General features: G+C 42.7%; 1 protein-coding gene across 1 annotated transcript in view; it reads right to left on the bottom strand.

Moving 5' to 3' along the window:
- Nucleotides 1-21,749: 21,749 nt before the first annotated feature.
- The window catches only part of LOC142895003 (ribonuclease inhibitor-like), a 31,548-nt gene continuing 27,314 nt past the window's right edge, over nt 21,750-25,983 (bottom strand). Inside the window, exon 3 of the mRNA XM_076035729.1 lies at nt 21,750-22,193. Coding sequence (XP_075891844.1) covers nt 21,755-22,193 — 439 coding nt within the window. The 3' untranslated portion in view covers nt 21,750-21,754. The remainder of the gene's footprint in view (nt 22,194-25,983) is intronic.

The following is a 25,983-nucleotide window of genomic DNA, read 5'->3' as shown; positions in this document are numbered from 1 at the left end:
CCTTTCTGTGTGAAGTTTGCATGTTCTCCCTGTGTCTGCGTGGGTTCTCTCCGGGTTCTCCGGCTTCCTCCCACACTCCAAAAACATGCATGTGAGGTCAATTGAACGTTCTAAATTGTCCGTAGGTGTGCATGTGAGTGTGAATGGTTGTTTGTCTCTATGTGGCCCTGCGATGAACTGGCGACTTGTCCAGGGTGTCACCCTGCCTTCGCCCTAAGACAGCTGGGATAGGCTCCAGCAGACCCCCGTGACCCTGAATAGGAATAAGCGGGTATAGAAGATGAATGAATGAATGAATGAAATCTTTATTGAATGAATGACACATTTTATTTCACTCGTCGTTTATGTAATTATTATTTTTTGCTCCATAGCTTTCATGATTCAGCATTACATGTTAAGAGTGATGAATTGCATGAAAAGAGAGAGCACTCACTGATAAATTAACATGGTATACTGTTTAATTCCATGAGGACGACAAAATATTTGCAAATTTGTGTTAGCTACACACATCGACAGGTGCAAGAGAAAGGGAGGAACTTTCAAGATCGTTGAGTTTTTATTTTTTATTTTTTTTAGTTCTGATGAAATAAATAGACCAATCATTTTATTACTTTGTCTGCTTTCCAAAGAGGTTATTAATTTAAAAAAATATGTGTGGCAGTGCTGTTATGGTCCATAGAGAGTTGCTTCAAAGAATTATCATTTATTATTCAGTGGCACATTGCTCACTTGTTTAATACACAAATAATAGTATATTATTATAATAATACTATTTTATTAATATAATAATAATAATAATAATAATAATAATAATAATGATAATAATAATAATAATAATAATAATAATAATCATTATTATTGATACAATTTTGAAACAACAATCGTCAGTTGTTCCGTAAAAAATACATTCATTTCCATGTTGAATTTTGTACGGTTCGTGAGCGCGCACGTCTGTCAGTGACGATCTCCACACTGACACAACTGCGCATGCTCTATTATCCCATCAATGCGGAAGTCAAAAGGTTTTTGGGAGCCATGCGCTGGGTGAGCAACTTCATTGAAAGGAATGGGACGCCATCATGGACTCTGGGGGCTTGCCGCACTGTCACGCAGGTTGTGACGTAGCGGGCCGGCGACGCCAACAGGTATGATCTGAATGATTGATAGCTACCATTCGTTCCCGTTAGCGAGAGGATTAAAAACAAACAGACACCATAATGGCATCAAAATGGACTTATCCCAGCGGTGCGGAAAAACGGAAGGAAAAGAAAACTGATCAAGAAAAACTTGCAAAGGGGAAAGCTAAGTTATTTGTTTGTGATGTGGGCTGGAGAGGTGGAGGTGAAACGCTGTTGCCCCCCCCGCCCCCCCAAGTTTGTTTATTTGTCCTGCTAGCCAGCTAGCTAGCGTCGGATAAATGTTAGCTGGCTGGCTAATATTTGTTCGTCATGAATCAGCGTTTTTGTTTGTTTTATGAAAGTTGACCATATCCTGTCAAGTTGGCCTATCCTGCCATGGGAATGAGTGATTGACTCCACACCCGTTCATTCACATTCTAACAGGGAGGGAGGGAGGGAGGGTATGTTGTAGTTGTTGTTGTAGTCAGTCCCCTGTTATTGTTCAGTGGAAGTTGTCTCTCACATATTTGACTCTTAATGTTATTTTAGCCTTAACTTAGGATGAATTTACTAAGCTTAGTTTGTATTTTGTAGGCCCTTCATTAGAAATGTGCTACTGTTTTATAATTCAAAGAAATATTTTATGGAAATACTTTTTTTGGCATGGTGTTGACTATTTTAGACTATTGTGGTAGTGGGTCATTTATCTTAGTTTTATTACTTTAACTAGTACAGTGTGTAAAGTAATGCCAAAAACTCTTAAAAGTGACAGTTTTGTAATTGGGTAAAAGCTTTAAAGGGACACTGCAATCATAATGTTTAATTTAAAAACAAATAAATTTTTAATTTTCCTATATTACTGCAACATCACTGTAATAATAAAATAGGAAAATGTGCTTCTGATCTGTTTTGCTTGATGATCTAGTGAGCTTTGTCTCTGCAGGAGCAATTCTAAAATATGTTGGCGCTGCAGACATTGAGCCCGAGGGATCCTCCGAACATCCTGACCAGGAAGCTCCAGGACCAACACGTTCCTCAGAACCTCCTTCTGTCCAGGTGAATAATGTGTGTTATTCTTAGTAGCTAAGCTGATAAGTGTGGGACGAAGCTAAGGCACTTAAGCATTATTTTAATTGTTGGTTTGCTTTTTAGTGTTGCACTTGTTGGTTTGTTGGATTTTCTTATTTAAAGTAAGCATTTGTTTTTATGAATACTCAATCTGTTGTATTTATTGACATATAGACGATTCTTTTCCTAGTATTATAGTGTTTGTTTGTTTTTAAATCAGTTTAACTTGCCTGAGTTGCTCAACTGAAGATGTTTAATTTTACCTGTAGCCTGTTTTGCTCACGAGGTGTAATAGATTGTGGAATCTTAGTAGACCTTAGTAGACGCACGCTGCTGAGAGTGGCAGCGATCAGCTCCGATGACCGTGGTGCTTGTAAATAAGGCAAATGCGCCATCTAGTGGGACGCAACATGTTTACTCGTGTTGGAGCAATGACAAGTACTACTAACAAAACAAAAGATGCACAGGGTAAAAAAAATAATCATAAACTCAAGCCCAACAAAGATAACAGATGGGCATAACTGTACTTAGTAATGATTACTAGTACTACCAACATTTGTATATTTTACTTTCAACTCGAATTTGAACTATTCATCCCCTTTTTTCAGCAGCCATTAACACTAATAAATTAAATTAAATCAAAACAATAAATTAAAGCTGCAAGCAGCGTTTGCGGGACTGAGCCGCCGTGGCCGACGCGATGCCCGATGACCCCCGATGACGCCTGACCCCTGTCGACGCCCGCAATTGACCCCCGTCCTCTGCCGACGCCCGGCGACATCTGCTGAAAGAAGTCTATGCAAATGATGCAGATTTCTCACCTCCATTTCTTTTTTTTTGGAGGATGCTGTCAAATGTAAAATATTGGCCTTGATGAGACAAACACGTAGGTATTTGAATGACGTCTGTAGCACTTTTCTAAAGGAAACTGCAGGCATTTGTGTGTTGACAAAGAGGGAGAAGAGGTCTAATCATCATATGCCTGTGTATGCAAATGATGCATATTTTTGACCTGCATTTTTTTTTAAGTGGCTGTCAAATGTAAAATATAGGTCTTGATGAGACAAACACATGGATGTTTGAATGACGTCTGTAGCACTTTTGTAAAGGAAACTGCAGCCATTTACAGTATAGTGTGTGTGTGTGTGTGTGTGTGTGGAAGTAGGGATGTGCGATACCACTATTTTTCCTTTCGATACGATACCAGGTGATACCAAGGCTAGTATCCCGATACCAATACAGATACCGATACTTTTAGATGTCCAACTTGTGTATATGAAAATGATGACTTTTACAACGAAAACTCATGAATGTTATTATAAAAAATGTATTTTATACCTATGTATAAGAATTAAACAAAATGCCAAATATCAGACTTTGTTTTAATTTTAATCAGAGAAATCAAATCAACAGGTCAACTGAAAATCTGAGCAAATCTCTCTCAAAAAAGAGAAAATAAGAACAGCTGCTCTCAATTCAATATAATTCTTTTTGGACCAGACAGAGTGGTCTTCAGGTTAGAACTTGACAGAATATGTCTGTCTCTTTGGGAGTCATCTATGAAAAATTTAAATATTCTTGATGTAAAAGGAAGTCTTTTTATGGGAAGTATAACTCACATACCACCACAAATAGACTAAATAGCAACTGTTTTACTTGAAATGTGCCATTTAAGTAATTTAATTGAAACTGAAGGCCCTCAAGTCCTGTCTGGTCTGTCGGGCCTCCTACTGTGACTCTCACCTCCAGCCTCATCGTGATGCTGCTCCCCTACAGAGACACAAGCTGGTGGAACCCAGCCAGCAGCTCCAGGAGAACATCTGCCCTCGTCATGATGAGGTGATGAAGATGTTCTGCCGCACTGATCAGAAGATCATCTGTGCTTTATGCTGTATGGATGAACATAAAGGTCATCAGACAGTGTCAGCAGCAGTACAGAGGCCTGGGAGGCAGAGAGAGCTGGAGGAGACCAGGCAGAAGATCCAGCAGAAGATCCAGCACACAGAGGAAGACCTGAAGGGGGTGGAGTCCATCAACGGCTCTGCTGATAAAGCAGTGAAGGACAGCGAGAAGATCCTCACCCAGATGATCCGTCTGCTGGAGAAAAGACGCTCTGAGGTGCAGCAGCAGGTCAGATCCACACAGGGGGCAGCAGTGAGTGGAGTCAAAGAGCTTGAGAAGAAGCTGGAGCAGGAGATGATGGAGCTGAAGAGGAGAGACGCTGAGCTGGAGAAGATCTCACACACACTGGACCACAGCCAGTTTCTCCACAGGTTCTCCTCACTGCCAGCACTCAGTCCGTCTCCAGACTCCTCCAGCCTGGAGATCCGTCCTCTGAGATACTTTGAGGACGTAGCAGCAGCTGGACCAAGCTGAGAGATGAAATACAGCAAGTTCTGCACAGTGCACAAACGTCTGTTATTATCTGAGGAGAACAGAAAAGTGACATTCATGGAGGAAGTTCAGTCTTATTGTGATCATCCAGACAGATTCACTGACAAGAAGCAGGTCCTGAGTAGAGAAGGTCTGACTGGACGATGTTACTGGGAGGTTGAGTGGAGAAGGGGGAGGGACTTCTGTGGTTTATTTTAGGGGGTTGGTGCAGCAGTGGCCTAGAGGAACATTGGCAGAGCAGGAAGGTCAGAGGAAAGTAGATTTGGATTCAATTGCTGTGTCTCAATTCAGGTTCTGCATCCTTGAAGTGCGCATTTTGAAAGGAAGTTGCGTCATCGCACTGCGCGAAGGCTTGTCCCAATTCCCAAGGGTGTTTAGGACGCTCAAAATGCGCACTCGTAAATACGCACTCGTTTTAGCCGATTCCAAGGATACACCGCTACTATCCTTTGCGTACTTGGGTATCCCATGATGCTTTGCGTGCTGCTGCAAAGCATCGTGGGATCCTGGGAAGTCAGCTGAAATTAGTAAATCTAAATATTGACGTTTCACATAAAGTATCCAGTTTTTAACGTAGGATTTTATTTATTTGAACATTCAACGGCATCGTTACATGGCTAACCAATGGTTAGCGTGATACTATAGAAACGTCACTTCCGGGGTTGGCCAGCCAGAGGGAACGGCGGTGACGAAATGAGGAAATACGCCGAAGGCTAGACCGTCCCGAGTGGTTACCGGGGAGGCGGGGTTTGGTCCGTCCTTCTAGGCTGGGAACTCTAAGAACGCCTCCTTCAGACGGAGGACACTCGGCCTCAAGGGTGCAGAACCTGAATTGAAACACAGCAAATGACAAATCCTGGAGTTTATATTGTTACCCAAGTGAATATTGGTTTCGTCACAACAACATGAGTACTCGTGTCTCAGGTCCTCGGTCCTCCAGAGTGGGAGTGTACCTGGACCACAGAGCAGGTCTTCTGTCCTTCTACAGCGTCTCTGGAACCATGGAGCTCCTCCACAGAGTCCAGACCTCCTTCACTCAGCCGCTACATGTTGGACTTTATGTTCCTTCAGGTTCTTCAGCTGAGTTGATGAAAGTGTGACTGAAGTCGTCAGAGAGACTCTGAGCTGAATTCTCACCTTTGATTCTTCTTCTGTCTTCACGTTTGTTACCCAGTGTCTCCGGCTGTCAATCACAGGGTGGGCGGGGCCTGGACGCCACTTCCTGTTGGTGCTCCTGGTGACTGTTGTCCACCTGCTGGATGTTTGTGCCACGTTCTTTCTCTTCCTCTGCAGCCCATTCATCCCGCAGATTAATAATGTGTCATTAGTCCACATGACAACTTTATTACTGTGGAAACACAGCTGAGGTCTGTTTCCACTATGGACCTTTCCGCCCTGACCTTTGACCTTTCAATCCATCTGATCAACCTTCTGACTGTTGATCCGTTTGTCAACAATCAGATGAATGCATGTAAATATTGTGAGAGAATTTTGTCTTTTGACTCCGCTCAATGTGACAACAGTCAATCAATAAGTCATGAAATATACCATCAGTCTATACTGCATAACAATGTCAAGTCAATGATCAACTGTTGAATTGAAGCAATAAAGCAACAAGACAATCCAGATAAAGTCTCTGCTTGTTGGTAGATTTCTCTTCTGTCAAGATCTCCATGTATTCACTACAGACATTTAGAAAGTCAACACCATGAAGACAAGATCAAAGTTTCAAAAGCACATCAGTCAATGTGGGAAACAGCTGATATTTATCTGGCACACACACACACACACACACACACACACACGAACACACACACACACACACACACATCGCGTATTTGAGCACGGAAACGACGCAAAGTCACAAACACAAATACAAGTTCACAACGGTACAAAAAGAGGATCGTGGTGCAAACGCAAAAAAACAAAACAAAAAAACAACACGCTGCAGGACATAAAAACATTCACTTCATCAGAGGAGCGATGCAAAGCAAGAAAACGCTGCATAACGCATTCCCTACACCGGAAGTAGAGTTGCTCCACGAGGAGCGCTCCCCTACAGTGAAGAACAGTCCTGACACTTCCAGTGAGAGTCGCCGCCTCCTACAGTTTCAACACCGGGACATCTCGCGGGGGTGGAGGACCTCCACCTGAATGTGGGAGTGGGTGTGTTTCCACAAAATATGTGTCTTCATGGTATTTAGCTTTTTAATGAAAGGACTCTTAAAACACTGAAAAATAAATGCAATATAGCTATTTTATCACTTACTGTAAATGTACAGGTAGGAGACATTTCCTGCTTGGCATTGCTGCCTGTCGCACTTCTTTCGGTGCCCACGGGTCAGCTGCAGGGTCATCAACCATGAACTACCATTCATTGACGTTTCGCCCCTTGTGGCGGGACAGTGACAGGGACGTTTGCCTCGTTGATTCTGTGGTTGTTGATGGGGTGAGGTGTTCTTTCCCCAACTCCTGTCCTTGTTTCGTTCTTTCTTTTATACAGTCAGGCAATCTTTGTAGATACGCTACTTTTATTGTATGGCCGCAAGTTATAACAGTGCTCATCAGGTAAAACACCCGGAAGCCAACGTCATCAACTCGCGCCAGATGTCTCTGCATATTGCATGGAACTTGGCTGCCATCTAGTGGTTAACTTTCGTAACATCTCCTTTAACATATGGAAAGAAAGCAGTTGAAAATGGACAATAGTGACCGGATGAGAGTTACGTGGCCAGCAACAACAATAGCTGGCTACAGGTTAAACAGAAATGACTAGTTCACTCTCCTAAACATTAGAAAAAAATGAACAGTCCACATGAACAAAGTGGCACAGAAATAAACAAGAGATGACATTCCTTCTTCAGAAAGTTTAAACAACAAAGTCTTTGCGGTACCTCTCAGGAGGTTTATATTGGATCTGGTTCTGGTCTGCTTGAGGCCTAAATGTCCAGATTGGGGGACACTTGGCACATCAGTCAACACTGGAGCCCGTTCTAGTTCTGAAGCCCCTTCCCTCCTGTCACCAACTATGTGCTCGAGTCTGCTGTCTGTTTGATTGTTGTCCCAGTCATCTTCCACCAGGGAATATGTGTATATATATATATATATGTATATACATATATATATATAGCTTTCAAAAAACACCCTCTCGCAGGGCAAAGAGGATGCTGGTGTTGCCAGGCAGGTACTCATTTGCTAGCTTGTATAGGTTTGGGTATACAGCTTTGTGTGTCATCCAGTACACCAGAGGGTCCTGTGATAACACTGCACCTCCACTATGGCATCAGCAGTAGCATTGCTGGATGCCCTCGCTTCTTCAGCGTCCCGGTCCAACAGCTTCCACAGGTCAATGGCTGAAAATGAAACATTAGATAAAGTTTAGTCTGTACATGAAAAAATACAAATAAAGTCTATTGATCCAAATTCTATAATTTTTGGACCTTGGGAAGATGCAGCTGGTTCTGGCTGTGCTCTCGAAGTAGATGGCGGCTCCTCTTCATGCGGTACATTCCGCAACAATGCTGCACACTCAGATTTTAACCGGCGCACAGCTGACTCAGCATTTTCAGGGCTTTTATTTGTTATTGTATGAATAAGTTGAGTAATACGCTTGTAACAAATGACCTTGTTCGGCGGCACGATTTCAAAATGCTCCCAGACTTGAGATCTCTTCCTGGTTGGTTCCGTTGCAGAGCAATAAGAAAGCAAACTGAAAGCAATACGAAAGCTGATCAAATCAATCCAAAAGGTATCGACCAGATAGGCAACGCATTGCGCCGTTTCATCCATTTTAAACTCAACTGAGACCTGCCAGTCTTTCAAAGCCTCACCCACTGAACCAAACCAGCCAGCTGATTCAGTCTGAATGAAGCAGTGAAGTGGTTCAAACGTCATCAGTCACGTGATTTGAAGCAAGCTCCGGAGCAGCGCTTCAGAAAAAAACCCTACCGAGTTGTGGGGCGTGGTTCGAAGCCCCGTGTCAGAGAGAACATCACTAGTTGTGTCTGAAAGTTCATCTAGTTCCCAGTAGTCAGAGTAGTAGAAAGCTCGCAGTTCTGGAGCTACTGCTTGTGTAGCTGTGGGCCACCCTTTCAATATGTAAGTCTGGAGTGCACAACATAGTGGATCTTTGATTGTGGCAGTTCTAATGGACTCCAGTGTAGCTGTTGAAATATTCGTGTCTGCGAGGTGGTCGACTCGTTGTAGGTCTTTGGTGGTGAGGCCCATGGCATAGATGGTGGCAGGTGTTTGCATGTGGGCATGCTGTGTGTTTGGCTGTTAAGTCCTCGACAGAAAATCTGCCACATGAAGATCCTTCCCTTGCTTGTACACCACCTTTGCGCATATCTCTGTTCAGTCGGCGAATGCAACAGGTTGCCCATTCTGAAGAAGAGCTGCACCTAGGCCTGTCTCGCTGGCGTCACACTGTAGTGTGACTTCTTCCTGCAGGTTGTAGTACTTGAGTACTGGGTGGCATGTGATTAATTGCTTCACAGTGTCAACGGCAGATTCATGTTGTGAGAGCCATGTCCACTCCACGTCCTTATCTGTCAGGCGTTGGAGAGGCTCGCACACATCTGAGAGATGAGGAAGAAATTTGGCAAGATAATTTACAAACCCCAGGAATCTCTGTAGCGATTTAACATCAGTGGGTGTTTGCATGTGTTGAAACGCTGCCACCTTCTCTGGGTCAGGGCGAAGGCCCTCTGTGGTGAGAAGATGTCCCATGTATTGGACACTGGATAGTTTTAGTTTCAGCTTCTTTTTATTGAGCTTTAGATTGACCTCCCTGGCCCTCTGCAGCAAGGCAGTCAGGTTTCTGTCATGGTCAGTTAGTGCCTCTTCTGAAGTGTCTCCACAGCCGTAGAGAAGAATGTCGTCTGCAATGACACTTACACCGGTCAGGCCTTGCAACACCTCATGTTGCCTGCGTTGATATTCTTCTGCAGCTGGTTTTATGCCGAAAGGCATCCTTAGCCACCCGAATCTGCCAAGCGGGGTCCAAAAGGTGGTCAGATAACTGCTCTCTTCTTCAAGTTTGACTTGCCAGTAGCCATCTTTGGCATCAAGCACGGAGAATACTTTTGCTTTTGCAATGTCTGGGAGTATCTCCTCTATTGTTGGCATCTGGTAGTGTGACCGCCGTAGAGCTTTATTGAGTGCGCTGGCATCAATGCAGGTGCGCAGCTTTCCTGGCTTTTCTATGACAACCATGTTGCTGATCCATTGTGTTGGCTCTGTGACTCTTTTGATGATGCCATTCTTCTCCATGGATCGTATGGCTTCAGTGACTTTGTGTTTGAGCGGAATGGGAATTCGTCGTGGCACCTGATGCACAGGCCTAATGTCGGGGTCCACCTCGAGGTGTAGTTCACCAGGAAGACAGCCAAGGCCTTCAAACACGTTGTTGTATTTTGAGATGATGTCCTCTGTGGTGGTTGTGAAATGCATATCTGTCCCTGTTGTGCTGCGTGAGACCGCTGTAGATGACATATCTGTGTGGTGTATGAAATAGCAAGTTGAGTCTTTTGCATGTTTTTGCAGAAAGCAGAGGCATTTGTGACGTGTGTATAACTTGAAACTTCAGGTCGTGTGTTTGTCCATCATGGTCAGCTTTGAGGTGACACAACCCAGCTAGTTTCACTTGTGACCCATCATACAGTTTAATGGTGGCTTTGCTGGCTGGTATGTCTGGATTACCATCTTGTGTGATGAGCTGTAGATCTCTGAAGCTTATGGCGTTGGTTGTGGCTCCTGTGTCCAATTGACATGTGATTGTATGGCTAGGGTCATATGATACTGGTTCAGTCATGTACGGTGTTACTTTGAGGTTGACAAGCCATTTCTCGTTTCCCTGTTCCATAGCGTTTATGTTTGATAGGAACCACACCTCTTCCATTTCTTCTTCCTCCTCTACTCTGTCTTCTCCAAGAAAGTTCACCCGTGTCTTGCGCTGGGCTTGTTTGCACACTCTTGCAGTGGCAAGTGGTTTTTCTTTCCACAGGCTTTGCAGATGACGCCAAATGCAGGGCATTTCATTCTGTCATGCACTGCTCCACAGTAACGACAGAGGTTATTATTTGGGCGTTTATCTTTGTTTGCATGTCCCATATGCTCTTTGTAATTATGCTGAGGTGCAAATGAGGGGCGCATCTCTGAGCGTTTGTCATGTGCAAAGTGTACATTCTCCTGTTCCACACCAGTTATTATCTTATTTTGAATTTGTGCTAGTTCGCTGACTCTAAACATGTCTATTGCTTTGGCAAGTGTGAGTTCTGATTCACGTAACATGAGTGCTTGTGTACTTGCATTTTTAGTCACAAGCACTAATCTGTCACGGATCAATTCATCTCGCAGGGGACCAAATTCACATTTGTCTGCTAGCTTTCTCAGGTTTGCAACATATTGCTCTGTTGACTCATGTTGACTCTGCTGTGCAGTGTTAAATACGTAGCACTCGTAGATTACATTTCTGGAAGGTTCAAAGTGTTTTTGTAGTGCATCCAGATTCTTCTGTGGATTGTCTCTGTCCTCCGCTGACATGTGAAGATGTCTTTGTATTATGTGACATTCTTTGCCCATTACTGTAAGCAGGGTGGCTACTCTTACTTTTGCTTCTTTTTTGTCCAGTTCCGTTGTTATCTCATAGTTTTCCCATTGTGCTCTAAAGAATGTCCAGTTGTTATATACGTCGCCCTTCATGTCCATTGCGTCTGGTACAGGAATCGAAAAAGCCATGGTTCGTCAGGTATTAGCTTAGCAGTTTAGCTCCATTGCAAGTTTCCGCTTCTGACACCATGTTTCGTTCTTTCTTTTATACAGTCATGCAATCTTTGTAGATACGCTACTTTTATTGTATGGCCGCTAGTTATAACCATAGATATATACAGAAGGCTAGATGTCTCACGGCGCAGAATCCAACGTCCGCACTGGCCGCCATCTTTCCACAGTCAGGCAGTCACTGTCTGATGTAGTGAATGTGAGGGAACGTGAGTGATCTGAACAAACATTAACACTCTGATCTCGCTGAAAACTTGACGGCTTTGCACACGGTTTGCTTTCTTACAAACGTTCATAACGTAGCAATAATTCTGGATGGTTGAACATGTTGAGAGTGCAGCTTTCTATTAGAAAAAAAACACAATGGTGCTATGGCAGCCTATCTGCACAAGTTAATACGACTGAGACCACTAAGATTTTCATTTCTTAAGTTAAGTTTAGCCAACAGCTATTTCAGGACAAACTAGTATTTTGTTCACATACAATATTTGTGGTGTCGGTTGTAGTTATTCGCTGAGGTGCGTTTCCTATAACGTTGCTGCTGCATGAACGCAGTCTCATCAGTTCATGCAGCAGACACACGGTGATCAATGAACTAGAGCTGCTGATATCTCATCCCTCACCTGTTTGATTCAGAGTCGAACGGTGACAACCTGAGATTACAGTCCGTCTTTTTTCTTGTTGTGATAAAAGGGATTAGGATTGGTAGGTGTAAATAAAACAAGCAATTTGACATATGGAGAGACAGAATAGCTTTTTTTCTATATCATTTAACTTAATTTGCAAATGATTTACAATTGGATTGCTTTGCTACAGCATCATGCATTATGGTTTCTACAGGAAATCGGTGAGTGAAAAAATGCCGAACTTCTGTGCCGCTTATGGATGCAGCAATCGTCGCTGTCCACAAACAAAAGCTTGTAGGATCACATTTCATCTGTAAGCTATTGTTGGAGCTGTTTGATTAATGTTACGATTTAGTGCTGGTTTGTTTAGTTTAGCGTTTAGCATATATGTTTTTATTAAATACGGGTGTGTGCGTGTTTTTGCTATTTTCACATGAAAGCCTATGGTTATAAATCATTAATAAGTATGCAGTATCATAACTATGCTTATAACCTTTGTAACAAACCAAACCGCTCGAAATTCGGTTGAAAATAGAGCAATTTAGGGCTAGTTAAAAGAACATGCACAATAAGAATACATAGTTATGAGTGAGAAGGGCGGAGCGAGGTGACTGTGGCAAGATGGCCGCCAGTGCGGACGTTCGATTCCATTGGCCAGCAGCGCAGATAAGACATCTCGCCTTCTGTATATATCTATGGTTAGAACAGTGCTCATCAGGTAAAACACCCGGAAGCCAACGCCATCAACTCGCACTAGATGTCTCTGCATATTGCATGGAACTTGGCTGCCATCTAGTGGTTAACTCTCGTAACACTGTCCATTATGAAACATTTCGTCATCTACTCAAATCTTACAATAAAACTGTCAAACAGGCAAGAATAACCCATTTCTCCAACCTCATCACAAACAATAGCAAAAACCCTTGATTTCTTTTCTCTACCTTCAATCTTTTAACCAATACAAATTTTAATCAGGACGTACAGACACCAACAGATGCCCTCTGTGAGGATTTTGCAGACCACTTTGTAAGTAAAATTGATGTCATTAGGTCCAGTATTTTAATTAATCAAAATCAATTTTTCTACACATCTGGACAACCACTTTTATCTGAGGAAACACTGGAGAGTTTTGCTCTAGTTGATGCAAGGACACTTGGTCGAGTTTTCTCCCAAGTAAAGCCCACAGCCTGCCTTTTAGACCCAATTCCCACGTCACTCTTAAAGTCACTTTATGGGTTCTTTGAGGAGCAGATTTTATATATTGTCAATTGCTCTCTTCAGATGGATGTTTTCCCTGCTGCCTCTAGAACGGCGGTGGTGAGGCCCCTTTTGAAGAGGAGCAACTTGGATCCAAACATTTTTAATAACTACCGACCTGTATCCAACTTACCATTTTTAAGTAAGATTTTAGAAAAACTGTTTTTTAACCAAGTAAATTACTTTTTAAATACAAACAATATTTTAGAGAATTATCAATCTGGTTTTAGAAAGAACCACAGTACTGAGACAGCCCTTTTAAAGATCGTCAATGATTTCAGGTGTAACGCAGACTCTCAGAAGCTGACAGTCTTGGTGCTACTGGATCAAAGCGCTGCTTTTGATACAGTAGATCACCATATTTTATTAAATAGACTCAGAAACCTGGTGGGCCTGTCAGGTACTGTTTTTAACTGGTTTCGTTCTTATCTCACAGATCGATGTTTCTTTGTAAGTATGGATACGTGCTCCTCCAGAATGCATGAAATTAGATGTGGGGTCCCCCAAGGGTCAATTTTAGGTCCGGTTCTTTTTAATCTGTACATGCTTCCCTTGGGGGACGTCGTAAGGAAACACGGCATCAGCTTCCACAGCTATGCTGATGATACACAAATGTACATTGCCGTGTCTCCTGATGACACAGCGCCAATTGATGCCCTTTTAAACTGTATTTTAGATATCAAATCATGGATGGCAGAGAATTTCCTACAGCTTAACCAGGACAAAACTGAGGTTTTAGTTATTGGTCCTGAAGGCCGGAGAGAGGAACTTTTACCAAAACGTCTGGATTTTAAACCCTCGCAATTTGTAAAGAATCTGGGCGTTGTTTTTGATTCTGAGCTCACCTTTGTTCCACATATAAAAAATATTACAAAGATAGGTTTTTATCATCTAAAGAAAATAGCCAGAATCCGCCCGTTCCTCTCTCAGGCCAACACGGAGGTGCTAATGCATGCTTTTATTTCTTGTAGACTAGATTATTGCAATGCCCTGCTCTCTGGTCTTCCCAAAAAGAGTGTTTACAGTCTACAAATACTACAAAACTCAGTCGCACGTGTGCTGACTAGGACCAGAGGAAGGGAACACATTACACCGCTTTTAAAGTCGCTGCATTGGCTCCCCGTCCGCTTCAGGATTGATTTTAAGGTTCTCTTATTAGTTTTTAAATGTCTCAACGGTCTTGGCACATGTATTTGGTTTATTTCTCATTATGATTATTCTCCCTTTTATACTTTTAGTGCCAGTGTTTCCTCATGGGGGGCCCTTCACGGTGGGAGCTACGCCTGGTCTGCCCATAGGGGCGCTGCAGGCCATGGTGCCCCCTTGTGTGGACGGCTCCCCATAGTGGCCTTTCCTCATCAGATTCTTCAGTGCCAAGCCGTGTTATCTAATGTTTGTGTGAATATGGGGGTGGGCGTTTGTCTGTGTGCGTTGGTGGGGAGGGGTGGGTCCGTATGGGGTGGAGGGAGGGGCAGTGGAGCTTTTTATTTTTTCTCATTGTTATTATTATGATTGTTGTTCTTCTTCTTCTTATTATTACCTTTCTTTGTTTTGTTTTGTTTTATTTTGTTTAGCACTGTGGGTTGCACATGTTGTGTATGAGCAGTGCTATATAAATAAAGTTTATTGTTATTATTATTATTATTATTATAGAAACATAAAGACACATCAAAGAGTAACATGAGGTTGTTGTTGTGACACTGGACGGTAGAGAGTCTGAATCCCCGTCCCAGGCGCAAATCCTCATGGAGGCTTCTGAGGAGGTCAAAGATGGCCAATCCGTCAATCCCAGCTCCATAACCGGGGTCTATGGAATGAAGCCGCGAGCATTGCGCACTGATCCAGGAGAGCTTTCACCTGGCTTGATGAATCCGTGTCTTCTCATCCTGGATGGCTTTTAGTGCGACCCATGAAGCCTGGACACACATGTTGTGGATTGGTTGAACGCTGAAGGCTTAGTGACTTATCTTGGATGACGCAATCCTACTTTGGTGCAAGGGGGCCCAGACAGCAACATCATCAAGAGCCAGTAATGGACTCCACAGTGTAGCACTTGTTCGCTCGCCCTCCCTCTCCCATTTTATTTTGTAGAGTCAGATTCTGAAGTCGATTTCACTTTGATTTTCAGAGTGATGACACCCTGGAAAAACTCTCCATCATTATAAACTCTCCATCATTTATTCTCTATTCAGGTTGGAGGGGTGCAGTTTGTCAGAGCTCAGCTGTGATTGGCTGCTCTCAGCTCTGAAGTCCAACCCCTCCCACCTCAGAGAGCTGCACCTGAGTTGGAACCAGCTGCAGGATTCATCAGTGAAGGAGCTGAGTGGTTTTCTGCAGAGTCCAGACTGTAAACTGTAAACTCTGAGGTCAGTACTGGTTTGGAACCAGTGGATGATGGTTTCAGCACCAAACACAGTTCATCACACATGTTGAATAAACATTGAACTGAAGGTTGATTCATATCAAAATGACATCCAGAATATGAAAACTTCATTCTGTTCATGTTTGAAGTAAAAAAATAAAAAAAAAGGAAAAGGAAAAGGAAAAACAGGTCGTCAGTGGTCATGTGACCAAACATCATTTCAACACACATTAGTTTTGGACTGAGGATTTAATTTCAAGGTGACATTTTCTGTAGTGTCAGATTCTGAAGTCAACATTTCACTTTGATTTTCAGAGTGATGACACCCTGGAAAAACTCTCCATCATTATAAACTCTCCATCATTTATTCTCTATTCAGGTTGATTGACTGCAGTTTGTCAGAGCTCAGCTGTGATTGGCTGCTCTCAGCTCTGAAGTCCAACCCCTCCCACCTCAGAGAGCTGGACCTGAGTAGGAACCAGCTGAAGGAATCATCAGTGAAGCCACTGATGGATCTTGTCTACAGCAGTGACCATCAACTGGAGAGTGTGAGGTCAGTACTGGTTTGGAACCATTGGATGATGGTTTCAGCACCAAAGCCAGTTGATCCCACAGCAGAGGTCCAGTGTTCCCAGTCACAGTGTGAGAGGAGGATGGTGACGTCCAGCTGCTCCTCATTCATCCAACATCTGCTGCCAAACTGCTTCTTCTCTCAGTTCACCACCCAATTATTGATCAGTTCATCTTCATCAGGCCTCAGTATCAGTCCAACACTCCATGGTCACATGACCTTCTGATGTTCCACACTTGACATGTGACTGAGAGTCTGCTTCTTCTCACCAGTCACTCCATCATCTCCATCAACTCTGTGATGATGCGTTCAAGGACCGTGAGTCCTGACTCCTGCTGTCTCTTCTTATCTTTGCAGGTGGTGGTGAGGATGAGGAGAGTGAAGAGGAGAGCTCCATCTACTGGTGGCTGACAGAACTACAACCAATGGAGCCAAACAGCAAGCTGCACGCACCAACACTGTGTGGGCGTGTCACGACCTTTGACCCCAGTGCAGCCTGGTGGCTGGCGGACTGCTTCTCCCTACAAGCTGCTGTGGTTACTGGGAGAGACGTCCCAGAAGCCACTGGTGGAGCTGAATCCTCAGTGGAAGAAGCAGGACTTGGAGCAGCTGCTCAGTGAAGGCAGCAGCAACACAACCACTGCTTCTGCTCTCATCATCCACGGCTGGAACATCTCAGCATGAAGGTTCCACACATTAACAACACACTGCTCTGCTCTCACTTCAGACTTCTATAACATCTTCATTTTGGAGGTGAAAAATACTTTTCAAGAGACTTTATTTCTGCTTCATGATCTTAAATAAGGAAATCATGTGGAAAAGATAAAGTGATTCACAACACCTGTGATGGGAACTCAAGTCATTATTGAATCATAAGTAAGACAAAAGAAGTTTCCCTCAAAATAATTCATGGTTTTGATGCTTGCCAGATGTTTGTGTAGAGATTTCAGAAGGACGTCAATGAATCAGAAGGAAACCAGATCATTTATTTTATGTGATTATGTTATATCATCCTAACTTTGTTACGAGCTCAAACATTATATTTCAATGATTCAATATTCTGACAATAAAAGCCATCACAACCTCTAACCTGTGTGACCTTGACCTCAACTGTTTCATTTCTGCTGCTTTAACACTTTGATTATATATCTCCTGAAGTCCTGCCATGGGGATTCTCCATATCTGAATAACTTGTGTACTCAAACCTTCTGTAGGCCATACCCACTTCTCCACTAGGTCTCAACATAAACCACATGAATCAATGAAAATAAATCTCACTTTTACAAACAAATCCAATTCAGTTCAAATATAATTTAAATAAAATAAATGATACATTATAATTAATCACCAACAGATAAATCAATGCTGGATATGAGGTGGTTTGCCCTCTCTGGGTCGGCGGGGAGGCCCTGCCTCAGGGGGAGGAGTTCCAGCATCTCGGGGTCTTGTTTGGGGCGCCTCCCTGGGGAGGTGTTCCAGGCATGTCCCACCAGGAGGAGACCCTGCTGGAGGGACCAGGTCTCTGGGCTGGACTGGGAAGCCTTGGGGTCCCACTGGAGGAGCTGGAGGAGGTGACTGGGTCCAGGGAAGTCTGGGGGTCTCTGCTGAGGCTGCTGCCCCCGAGACCTGACTCCAGATACGGCAGTAGAAGATGGATGGATGGATGGATGGATGGATGCCAGGTGATAGAACATTTCATAAAAACAGACTCTGCATTATAACTTCTATTACACTAAAAAATAACTCACTCCAATATAACTGCACTCGTCCTTCTCTCACATTACATTGGATCACAATGACCAAACAACACAACAAAGACAATGATCCAACTGTACTGCCACGTCCAGACTCAGTGTAGGTCTGTAGGCCTCTTGGACCTTCATGTGAACCACTGCGTGTTGACTGGAGGTGAAACATGGCTGACTGCTGTCCTCCTACCTGGACAATGCAATCTCACTTTCAATCTCACAGCCACTAAAAAACCTGATTGTGATTGAGAGGTCCTCAGCAGCCAATCACTGTTGGGAGTCCAGCCTTCAAACACTCCTCCTGAATCCAGACTCACATCTGTGAGCATCTGGAACTTTGGCCCTGATCCTCCACACCACACAACTTGGGATGACAGCGCCACCTACCTGGATCCTTTCAGCAGCCAGTCCATGTTCTGACCCGTTTCCACTGTGGCCTCTTGGCTCATCTGGACCGGAGTCTGGATCATCAGTGTCCAGGTTCATGGAATCTGTCAGAGTGCCGCCGTCCTGTGATGTAATGATAGAGAATCACTCTATTTATACTAATGTGCAGAACCACTAGAGTGTCATTTCTTCACTGCTGTCAGCAACAAGCATTTGGTGTCACACTGGTGTACAACACTTATGGGCTAATTAATAAGAAATGACATATTTATGAATCACCCGCAATGCCCAGATTGTTGCTGCTTATCTGCTGATATGAGCCGTCAACTGTTGCAATATAGAACCACGGGCAGGAAATTACAATTAGTGTAGAGTGTATTATAATTTAAAAGTTTACTAACGGTAGTTCTTTAAAGAATTTAGCAAGGATGGAACAGGTTAATGTGACGACGTCACCTCTAAAACGGTAGGAGCTCAACCTGCTGTCACGGTGAAAACTCTGTGTTACGTCCCGTCTAGGGGGACCGAGACGCAACATGTGGGACACCTTCCCCCACTCCCAAGCCTCATTAATTTCTCACGGCAGTTGGCGGTTTTCAACAAAAACATTTATGAATCAGTAAATGAAATAAACAAAACAACTTAACCAGTGGGCAGCAAAGGCTTCAGGGTGGGCCCAGGGCCAAAATAATAAACCAAACTCCAACTAGCTCACCTTAAGAACTAACTAAAGAAAGAAAGAGAAGCCAAATACAGAAAGGCTAACCTCCCTACATACTTAATAAACAGGAGAAAAGAGGGGACAAAGAAAATGGCAGCTCACCCCCTTTTTTTTATTAACCTCTTTCAATGAACTCCAAAACATACATGGTCAAAATCCATATTATTATTATGTTGTTGTTTTTTTTAAATGCTCATACAAAACAAAAAAAGTGAAGGGTGAGTAGTCTGAATTGGGTTCAGTGAGGGTCACATCCACTTGTAGCGCATTATTTCTAGCAAGCTTCTCCTGTTATGACTTTTCCGTTCACTAACTCACTCAACCTTGATTGGTGTGGTGGAGTGACGAGCACACAGCACGTGACCTCTACGATGAGCTTCCTCCCACGGAAGTACCATAGGAGGACACGGATTAAATAGTATGGCTTGTCCACCAGAAGGCTGGATTATGGTGTACGTAATATAAAACTTTGGCCCAGTTCTGCTTGTATTGCATTGTATTGGTTGGTGTTCCTGAAGTTTCATTTTTCGTCCCTTTTTATTTTTTACATCCATGTTTGTGATGAAATAGTACTGTGAATCGCTAGCTCGCATTGCATGCTGGGAAACAGCGTCACTCAAGGAAGTTTTCGCTTCGCTGACACGGTCCTGAAGGGAGTGGGTTTTAGTGCACTGGAACGGGATGAATGTGTTTAATCAAGCAGTACAAACCTGATTAATTGTCTTAATACTTCACTTCGAATGGCCATATTGTTTAGGATTAGAATTAGATGACAACTTCGTCACAATATTTGCAACTATTCAATTTGACCAGCAGGTGTCAGTAGAAGACGACACCTGTGTGTGTGTGTGTGTGTGTATGTATATATATATATATATATCTGCAATTCATATTTTAACGGTTTATATAGACCCCTCAGGCTCCATTCAAAATGGGGATTATTGTAGGAGAGTTGCAGTCAATTGAGATTTGGAGAGAGTTTGGATGACTAGATTTTGGATAGTGTTTATAGTTTGGAGTGTTTGAGACTAGATAACGTTTAGTTTGGAGATAGTTTTGAGAGCTTAGGGAGAGAGTGAGGAGAGGAGAGGTGATAGGATGGAGCCCCCTGTCCTGTACATCAATGTCCATGTTACACAAGCATCTATGCCAGGGGTGCCCATTACGTCCATCGCGATCTACTGGTCAATTGCGAAGGGAGTTTGGGTCTATCGCATGAGAGAGAGAGAGAGAGAGAGAGAGAGAGAGAGAGAGAGAGAGAGAGAGAGAGGAGAGAGAGATCCGCGTCAATTACAGCAGGTAGAATCGTTCAGGCAGGATTAGAAAACACGGTGGATCTGGTTGATTTTGGTCATAATGTACGATGTGCTGGATTTTGTTCTTATATGTGCTGTGCTTTACAGTGAAATGTAAATGTGACGTATCGGCTTCGGCACTATTCAGATCAAATAAAGACCAGACAGGGACAGGAAAGAGTTTCGCTGTTGTTTTACACGCAAAACTAACGGGGTTGTCGCGTGAGCTTGCAATCCTGGCGTAAACTGATGGAGACGCCTCGCTCGGAAAATGCGCTTCAAAGTGCGCACGCACTGCAGACGCGCCGGAGATCCTGGGAGATGCTGCTAGCAAAACGTCAGCGTCACACACACACACACACACACACACACACACACACACCAATTATCCCTAACCTATGCGCTGGAAAACACAAAACTATACAGCAAAACATCTTAACGTAAACACACTTTTATTGATAAAATCAAACATAAGCAGATATAACCTAAACAATTTTAAACCATGAGTTTTCTGTGCAATGATGAGCATAAATGCACATGGGAACATGTTGACCCATTTAATCCTTTCTTTCTTTATCATTGGACTACAAATATATTGCTGAATGACTTTTCCTGTTTTATAGTAGGTGGATCTTTTTGACTTGCTCATTTTAAAAGTAGCTTGCATGTTGAAAAGGTGTGAGCACCCCTGATCTATGCCCTTTTCCAAGTCCCACAATCACTTTCACTGTCATCTGCCTGATTACACCCATGCCATTTTCAGAAAAAAATTGCACAAACAGAATACATTCAAAAAATGTATCATACACATAGTTATCAAGTCAAGTTATTTATTTATTGTCATTGTTGAACAAAGTTAACAACAAAATGTGTTTGGAGCATCCCCATAACCACTGGCATCAGTACCCATAAAAATAATCATAAATAAGCGAGAAAAACAAAACAAAAATATATATATATAATTTATGTACAGAAATTATTTGGTCATTCATTTTTTGCAATTCATAGTCATTCCCAACAGACATAACAGACACAAAAATTCAATGCATCACACATGGTTCAGACACAGCTTGCCTGTGATTGTACATTTGGCCAGTAGGTGGTTTCGTGTGCACATGAAGCTTCGAGAAATGAAACGTTTCTCGAACCAGTTGGCTCAAGCGGTTCAATGCCTCATGAGGCTTCATCTCACCATCACTAGTCATGACACACAGCTTGCTGTTTGGCTCCACTTGTTGTAGTTCTGTCAGCCACCACTAGATGGAGCGCTCCTCTTCACTCTCCTCCTCATCCTCCCTCACCTCCACCTGTAGAGAGAAGAAGAGACAGCAGGAGTCAGGACTCACGGTCCTTGAACGCATCATCACAGAGACGCTGACTGTTGATGGAGATGGTGGAGTGACTGGTGAGAAGAAGCAGACTCTCAGTCACATGTCTAGTGTGGAACATGTGAAGGTCATGTGACCATGGAGTGTTGGACTGATACTGAGGCCTAATGAAGATGAACTGATCAATAATTGGGTGGTGAACTGAGAGAAGAAGCAGTTTGGCAGCAGATGTTGGATGAATGAGGAGCAGCTGGACGTCACCATCCTCCTCTCACACTGTGACTGGGAACACTGGACCTCTGCTGTGGGATCAACTGGCTTTGGTGCTGGAACCATCATCCAATAGTTCCAAACCAGTACTGACCTCACACTCTCCAGTTGATAGTCTCTGCTGTGGACAAGATCCATCAGTGGCTTCACTCCTGAATCCTGCAGCTGGTTCCCATCCAGGTCCAGGTGTCTGAGGTGGGAGGAGTTGGACTTCAGAGCTGAGAGCAGCCAATCACAGCTGAGCTCTGACAAACTGCAGCACCACAACCTGAATAGAGAATAAATGATGAAGAGTTTATAATGATGGAGAGTTTTTCCAGGGTGTCATCACTCTGAAAATCAAAGTGAAATGTCCACTTCAGGATCTGCAATCTGAAAGCTGACCACTAGATGGGAGGATTTTACACACTGTACCTTTAAACCCAGTTTCATTCATTTCAAACACAAACCAGTGTCTGCAAATTGAATTTCCAACAGCAGTCAAGTGCAAATCATGACGACAACAACAAGAGTGATAGAAGTTGTAGAGTGAAGAGGGTGAACTGACCTCAGAGTCTCCAGTTTACAGTCTGGACTCTGCAGAAAACCACTCAGCTCCTTCACTGCTGAATCCTGCAGCAGGATCTCACTCAGGTCCAGGTGTCTGAGGTGGGAGGGGTTGGACTTCGGAGCTGAGAGCAGCCAATCACAGCTGAGCTTTGACAACCTGCAATACTCCAACCTGAATAGAGCATAAATGATGGAGAGTTTATAATGATGGGGAGTTTTTCCAGGGTGTCATCACTCTGAAAATCAAAGTGAAATGTCGACTTCAGAATCTGCAACAACACTTATATCAGTAGACTCATCAAGTTGCAAGGCAAATTTCTTACTGATAGGGATCTTGTCCAAAACCACACTTTCGATGTCTGCAGACATCTCATTAATACGTCTGGAGATTGTGTTATCTGAGAGAGGGACTTTGGCTATTTCTTTAGCCGCTTCGGGTCCGAGCGTCTCATTTACAATGGCTTTGAAGGCGGGAAGTATTAATTGCTCTGCCACAGTGTGGGACTTTTTTGATTTAGCCACAAGTTCAGCGTAGTGTTGCCACCCGTCCCGTTTTTCCCAGAATTGTAGCTAGCTTTAAGGGCTCTCTCGTTTACTTTTGCGGTTTTTCTCATGAAAGTTGCCTGTTTCTCCGTGTGTTCACGCAGGCGAACAAAATACTTCACATTTTTCTTTTGAACTGAGGGCTGTTTCGTTTGGAGATGGCGTTTAAGCTTACTTGGGACCATAGCACTGTTGGAGAGCTTTTCACCACATACCAAGCACAACGGAGTCGGTGCCGTTGCATCTCCGGTAAAAGTAAATCCAAATGAAAGATAGCTTTCATTGTATTGCCTCACGCCAGAAACTTTGCTCGACGTCACCGTCTTTGCCTCCACTCATACTAGGGCCTTCATCTGGGTCCGGATTTTGTCCAGGGTCCAGTTCAGAGTCAGCATTTTTCCTCTTCAAAAACTTACCCATCACTTTCAACCGTCGTCCCGCTATCCACAATCCACACACCTGTCGCTGCATCCATGCGTCACTAATTCGCTTGTCTCCAAGCGCAAGGCAATTAGCTACCTGCTGCTGCCACCTACTGGTATGGAAGAGTACTACATGATTACTCTGCCAGGCGCTAGACTGCACAGGCACACAAATGGGATAATTTCCCACGGCACACCTGACAATATCTCGCGGCACACAAACACTGGTTTACAGGAACGGGTGCGTATCAGAAAACGCTGGCAGTGTGTTTCCCTTGTCTTACTTCCGGTATAAAGTTCGCTTCAAAACTACAAAAGAAATACTACCGAAAGATGCCAGTAGGTGGCAACGACGCTCTATAAATGCTTCTCTTAATGCAACAAATAAATGAAATGACTTTCATACTTACACCAACTGCTCTTAACCTATTTATTAAACAATTTAGACTTAAAGGCTTCTTTGTTGTTTCACCTTAACAGAACACTAATAATAATAATAATAATAATAATAATAATAATAATAATAATAATAATAATAATATTAAGAAATTGCCATTTACAAAACGTGCACATTTCTTTTAAACTTAAGTGTAGTTGTTTTCCATATCTATTGACGCAAATGACGTTAACCTTGCAATGAACGCAGCAACACTTGTACCTAATAACACTAATGATACAACAAATACACGTCAAAATGGTTGCAGTGAAAATGGACGCTTTTAATCATATATGTTTTGGCTCTTGCCAAGTAAAATTTCAGGAATTATTCTTTGTTTGTTTAGAATGTCGGACATGTATTCAGCGCTTTGTGATGAAGAGCTGGATGCCGTCATTGCAGAAATCCAACTCAGTCACCCAAACACAGGGTACAGAATGATGAGAGCATTCCTTCATGCCAGGGGATTACGAGTGCAAAGTAAGTTTGATATGAAGTTGATCCCCACATGAATGTATTCAGTAATCTGTATTGTGCATCAGTTTAACCGAAACAAACAAATATAATTAGCTTTATTTGTATAACGCTTTCCGTACAAAATGTAGCTAAAAGTGCTTACATGGATGATTAAAAAAAGAATGGCGGTATATTTAAAAAAAAGAAAGGGGGGGTATTTAATAAATGAAATCATACCTTTTGTCAGCATTATCTGTGTTAACACGGATTTGTGCCTTTAATATTTTATGTAGTTTGTCTTTCTTTTTTTTTTGCTGTTGTTGTAGTTCAAAGAGTACGTGATTCCTTAAGAAGAGTGGACCCAATTGGGACTGAAGTGCGAGCCTTGGCCAATCGCACACTAAGACGGAGGCAGTATTCTGTTCCTGCACCAAATGTAATGTGGCACATAGATGGAAACCACAAATTAATACGGTATTTTTCAAAACTGTTTTTAAATACTTGAACAAATGAAACATTGAGATTTTCTACCCACTCCAAATCTTTTCATCTTTGTACCATACCTTTTTTGTGTCAAATAAGCTGTGCATGAACCTTTTTTTAATTAGCTATCTGATGCCTTATATATTTTAGATTTCTCTTTCCATCTTCTCTCCCTTTTTTTACCAAAAGCTGGAGATTTGTCATTCACGGTGGAATAGATGGCTTTAACAATTGTTTATCTGTCTGCTGCAATAAACAACCGAGCATCCACAGTGTTGGAAACAGGGGCGGTCCTAGAATTTTTTTCTTGGGGGGCCAAGCTCGGGGCACAGACTGTGGAAGGGTGGCACACCGGAATGACATTTGTTTTGTTTTTTTAAATGCCCTATGCCTTAGGTAATAATAAATGGTAGGCGGAGGTATGAATAATATAACTATTTTATTTACCCAAATAATGCACAAAACAGTGTATCATCCAGCATTTAGTAATCTTATCTGACTGAGTAAAATGCTTTTTGTTTGTTTGAGTGGGTTGATCTGTGCTCCGGGAGAGTATACTGGTGTATCTAGTACTAGTAACCTAGTATTAGTTTCAGCAAGATAAACAAGTGTTTCATAGGTATCTATGTATCTTTGTTAACTTATAGAGATGGAAACCAACAACTGAGTTTAGTTATGAATGTTTTTTTTTTAAATTCATAACAGATACAAAGTGCATACACATGAAAAATCCCTTTGTGAGAATTATATTCAAGTTACCAAAGTTTGACTTATATTACAAGTACACAGTTTATATGTATTATTTACAAACAGGATTATGACAGCTGAATACGCTTGTTTTGGTGTTGACTACCTGCAGAATGCTGAATTGCAGATGATGGGCCCTCAACCTCATCATTGGGAAAAGTTCCTGGGAAAAGTTGTATAAATTACTCATAATGTCAATACAAGTATAACATCAACTCAACTTTTAATACGTATTCAAATGTTATCGATTTTAAAGACACCCTGCTTCCTTTCTTGACATTGTGGACATATCCTATTCACTTCATTTAAGCGTCTTATGTCTTATGTTATAGGCCACTTGTCTATCCATTAGCTCATAAAACAACAACCACACTTCCATTCAGCACCAGTAAAGAGCATTAAAATAGACATAAAGTAATAAA

Source organism: Nelusetta ayraudi, unplaced genomic scaffold (genome assembly GCF_046127955.1).
Source record: "Nelusetta ayraudi isolate G7.1 ecotype Tasmania unplaced genomic scaffold, CSIRO-AGI_Nayr_v1 ptg000048l, whole genome shotgun sequence".
Lineage (NCBI taxonomy): Eukaryota > Metazoa > Chordata > Actinopteri > Tetraodontiformes > Monacanthidae > Nelusetta > Nelusetta ayraudi.
Note: the sequence above shows the minus strand (reverse complement) of the source record. Positions and strands in the feature narration are given on the sequence as shown.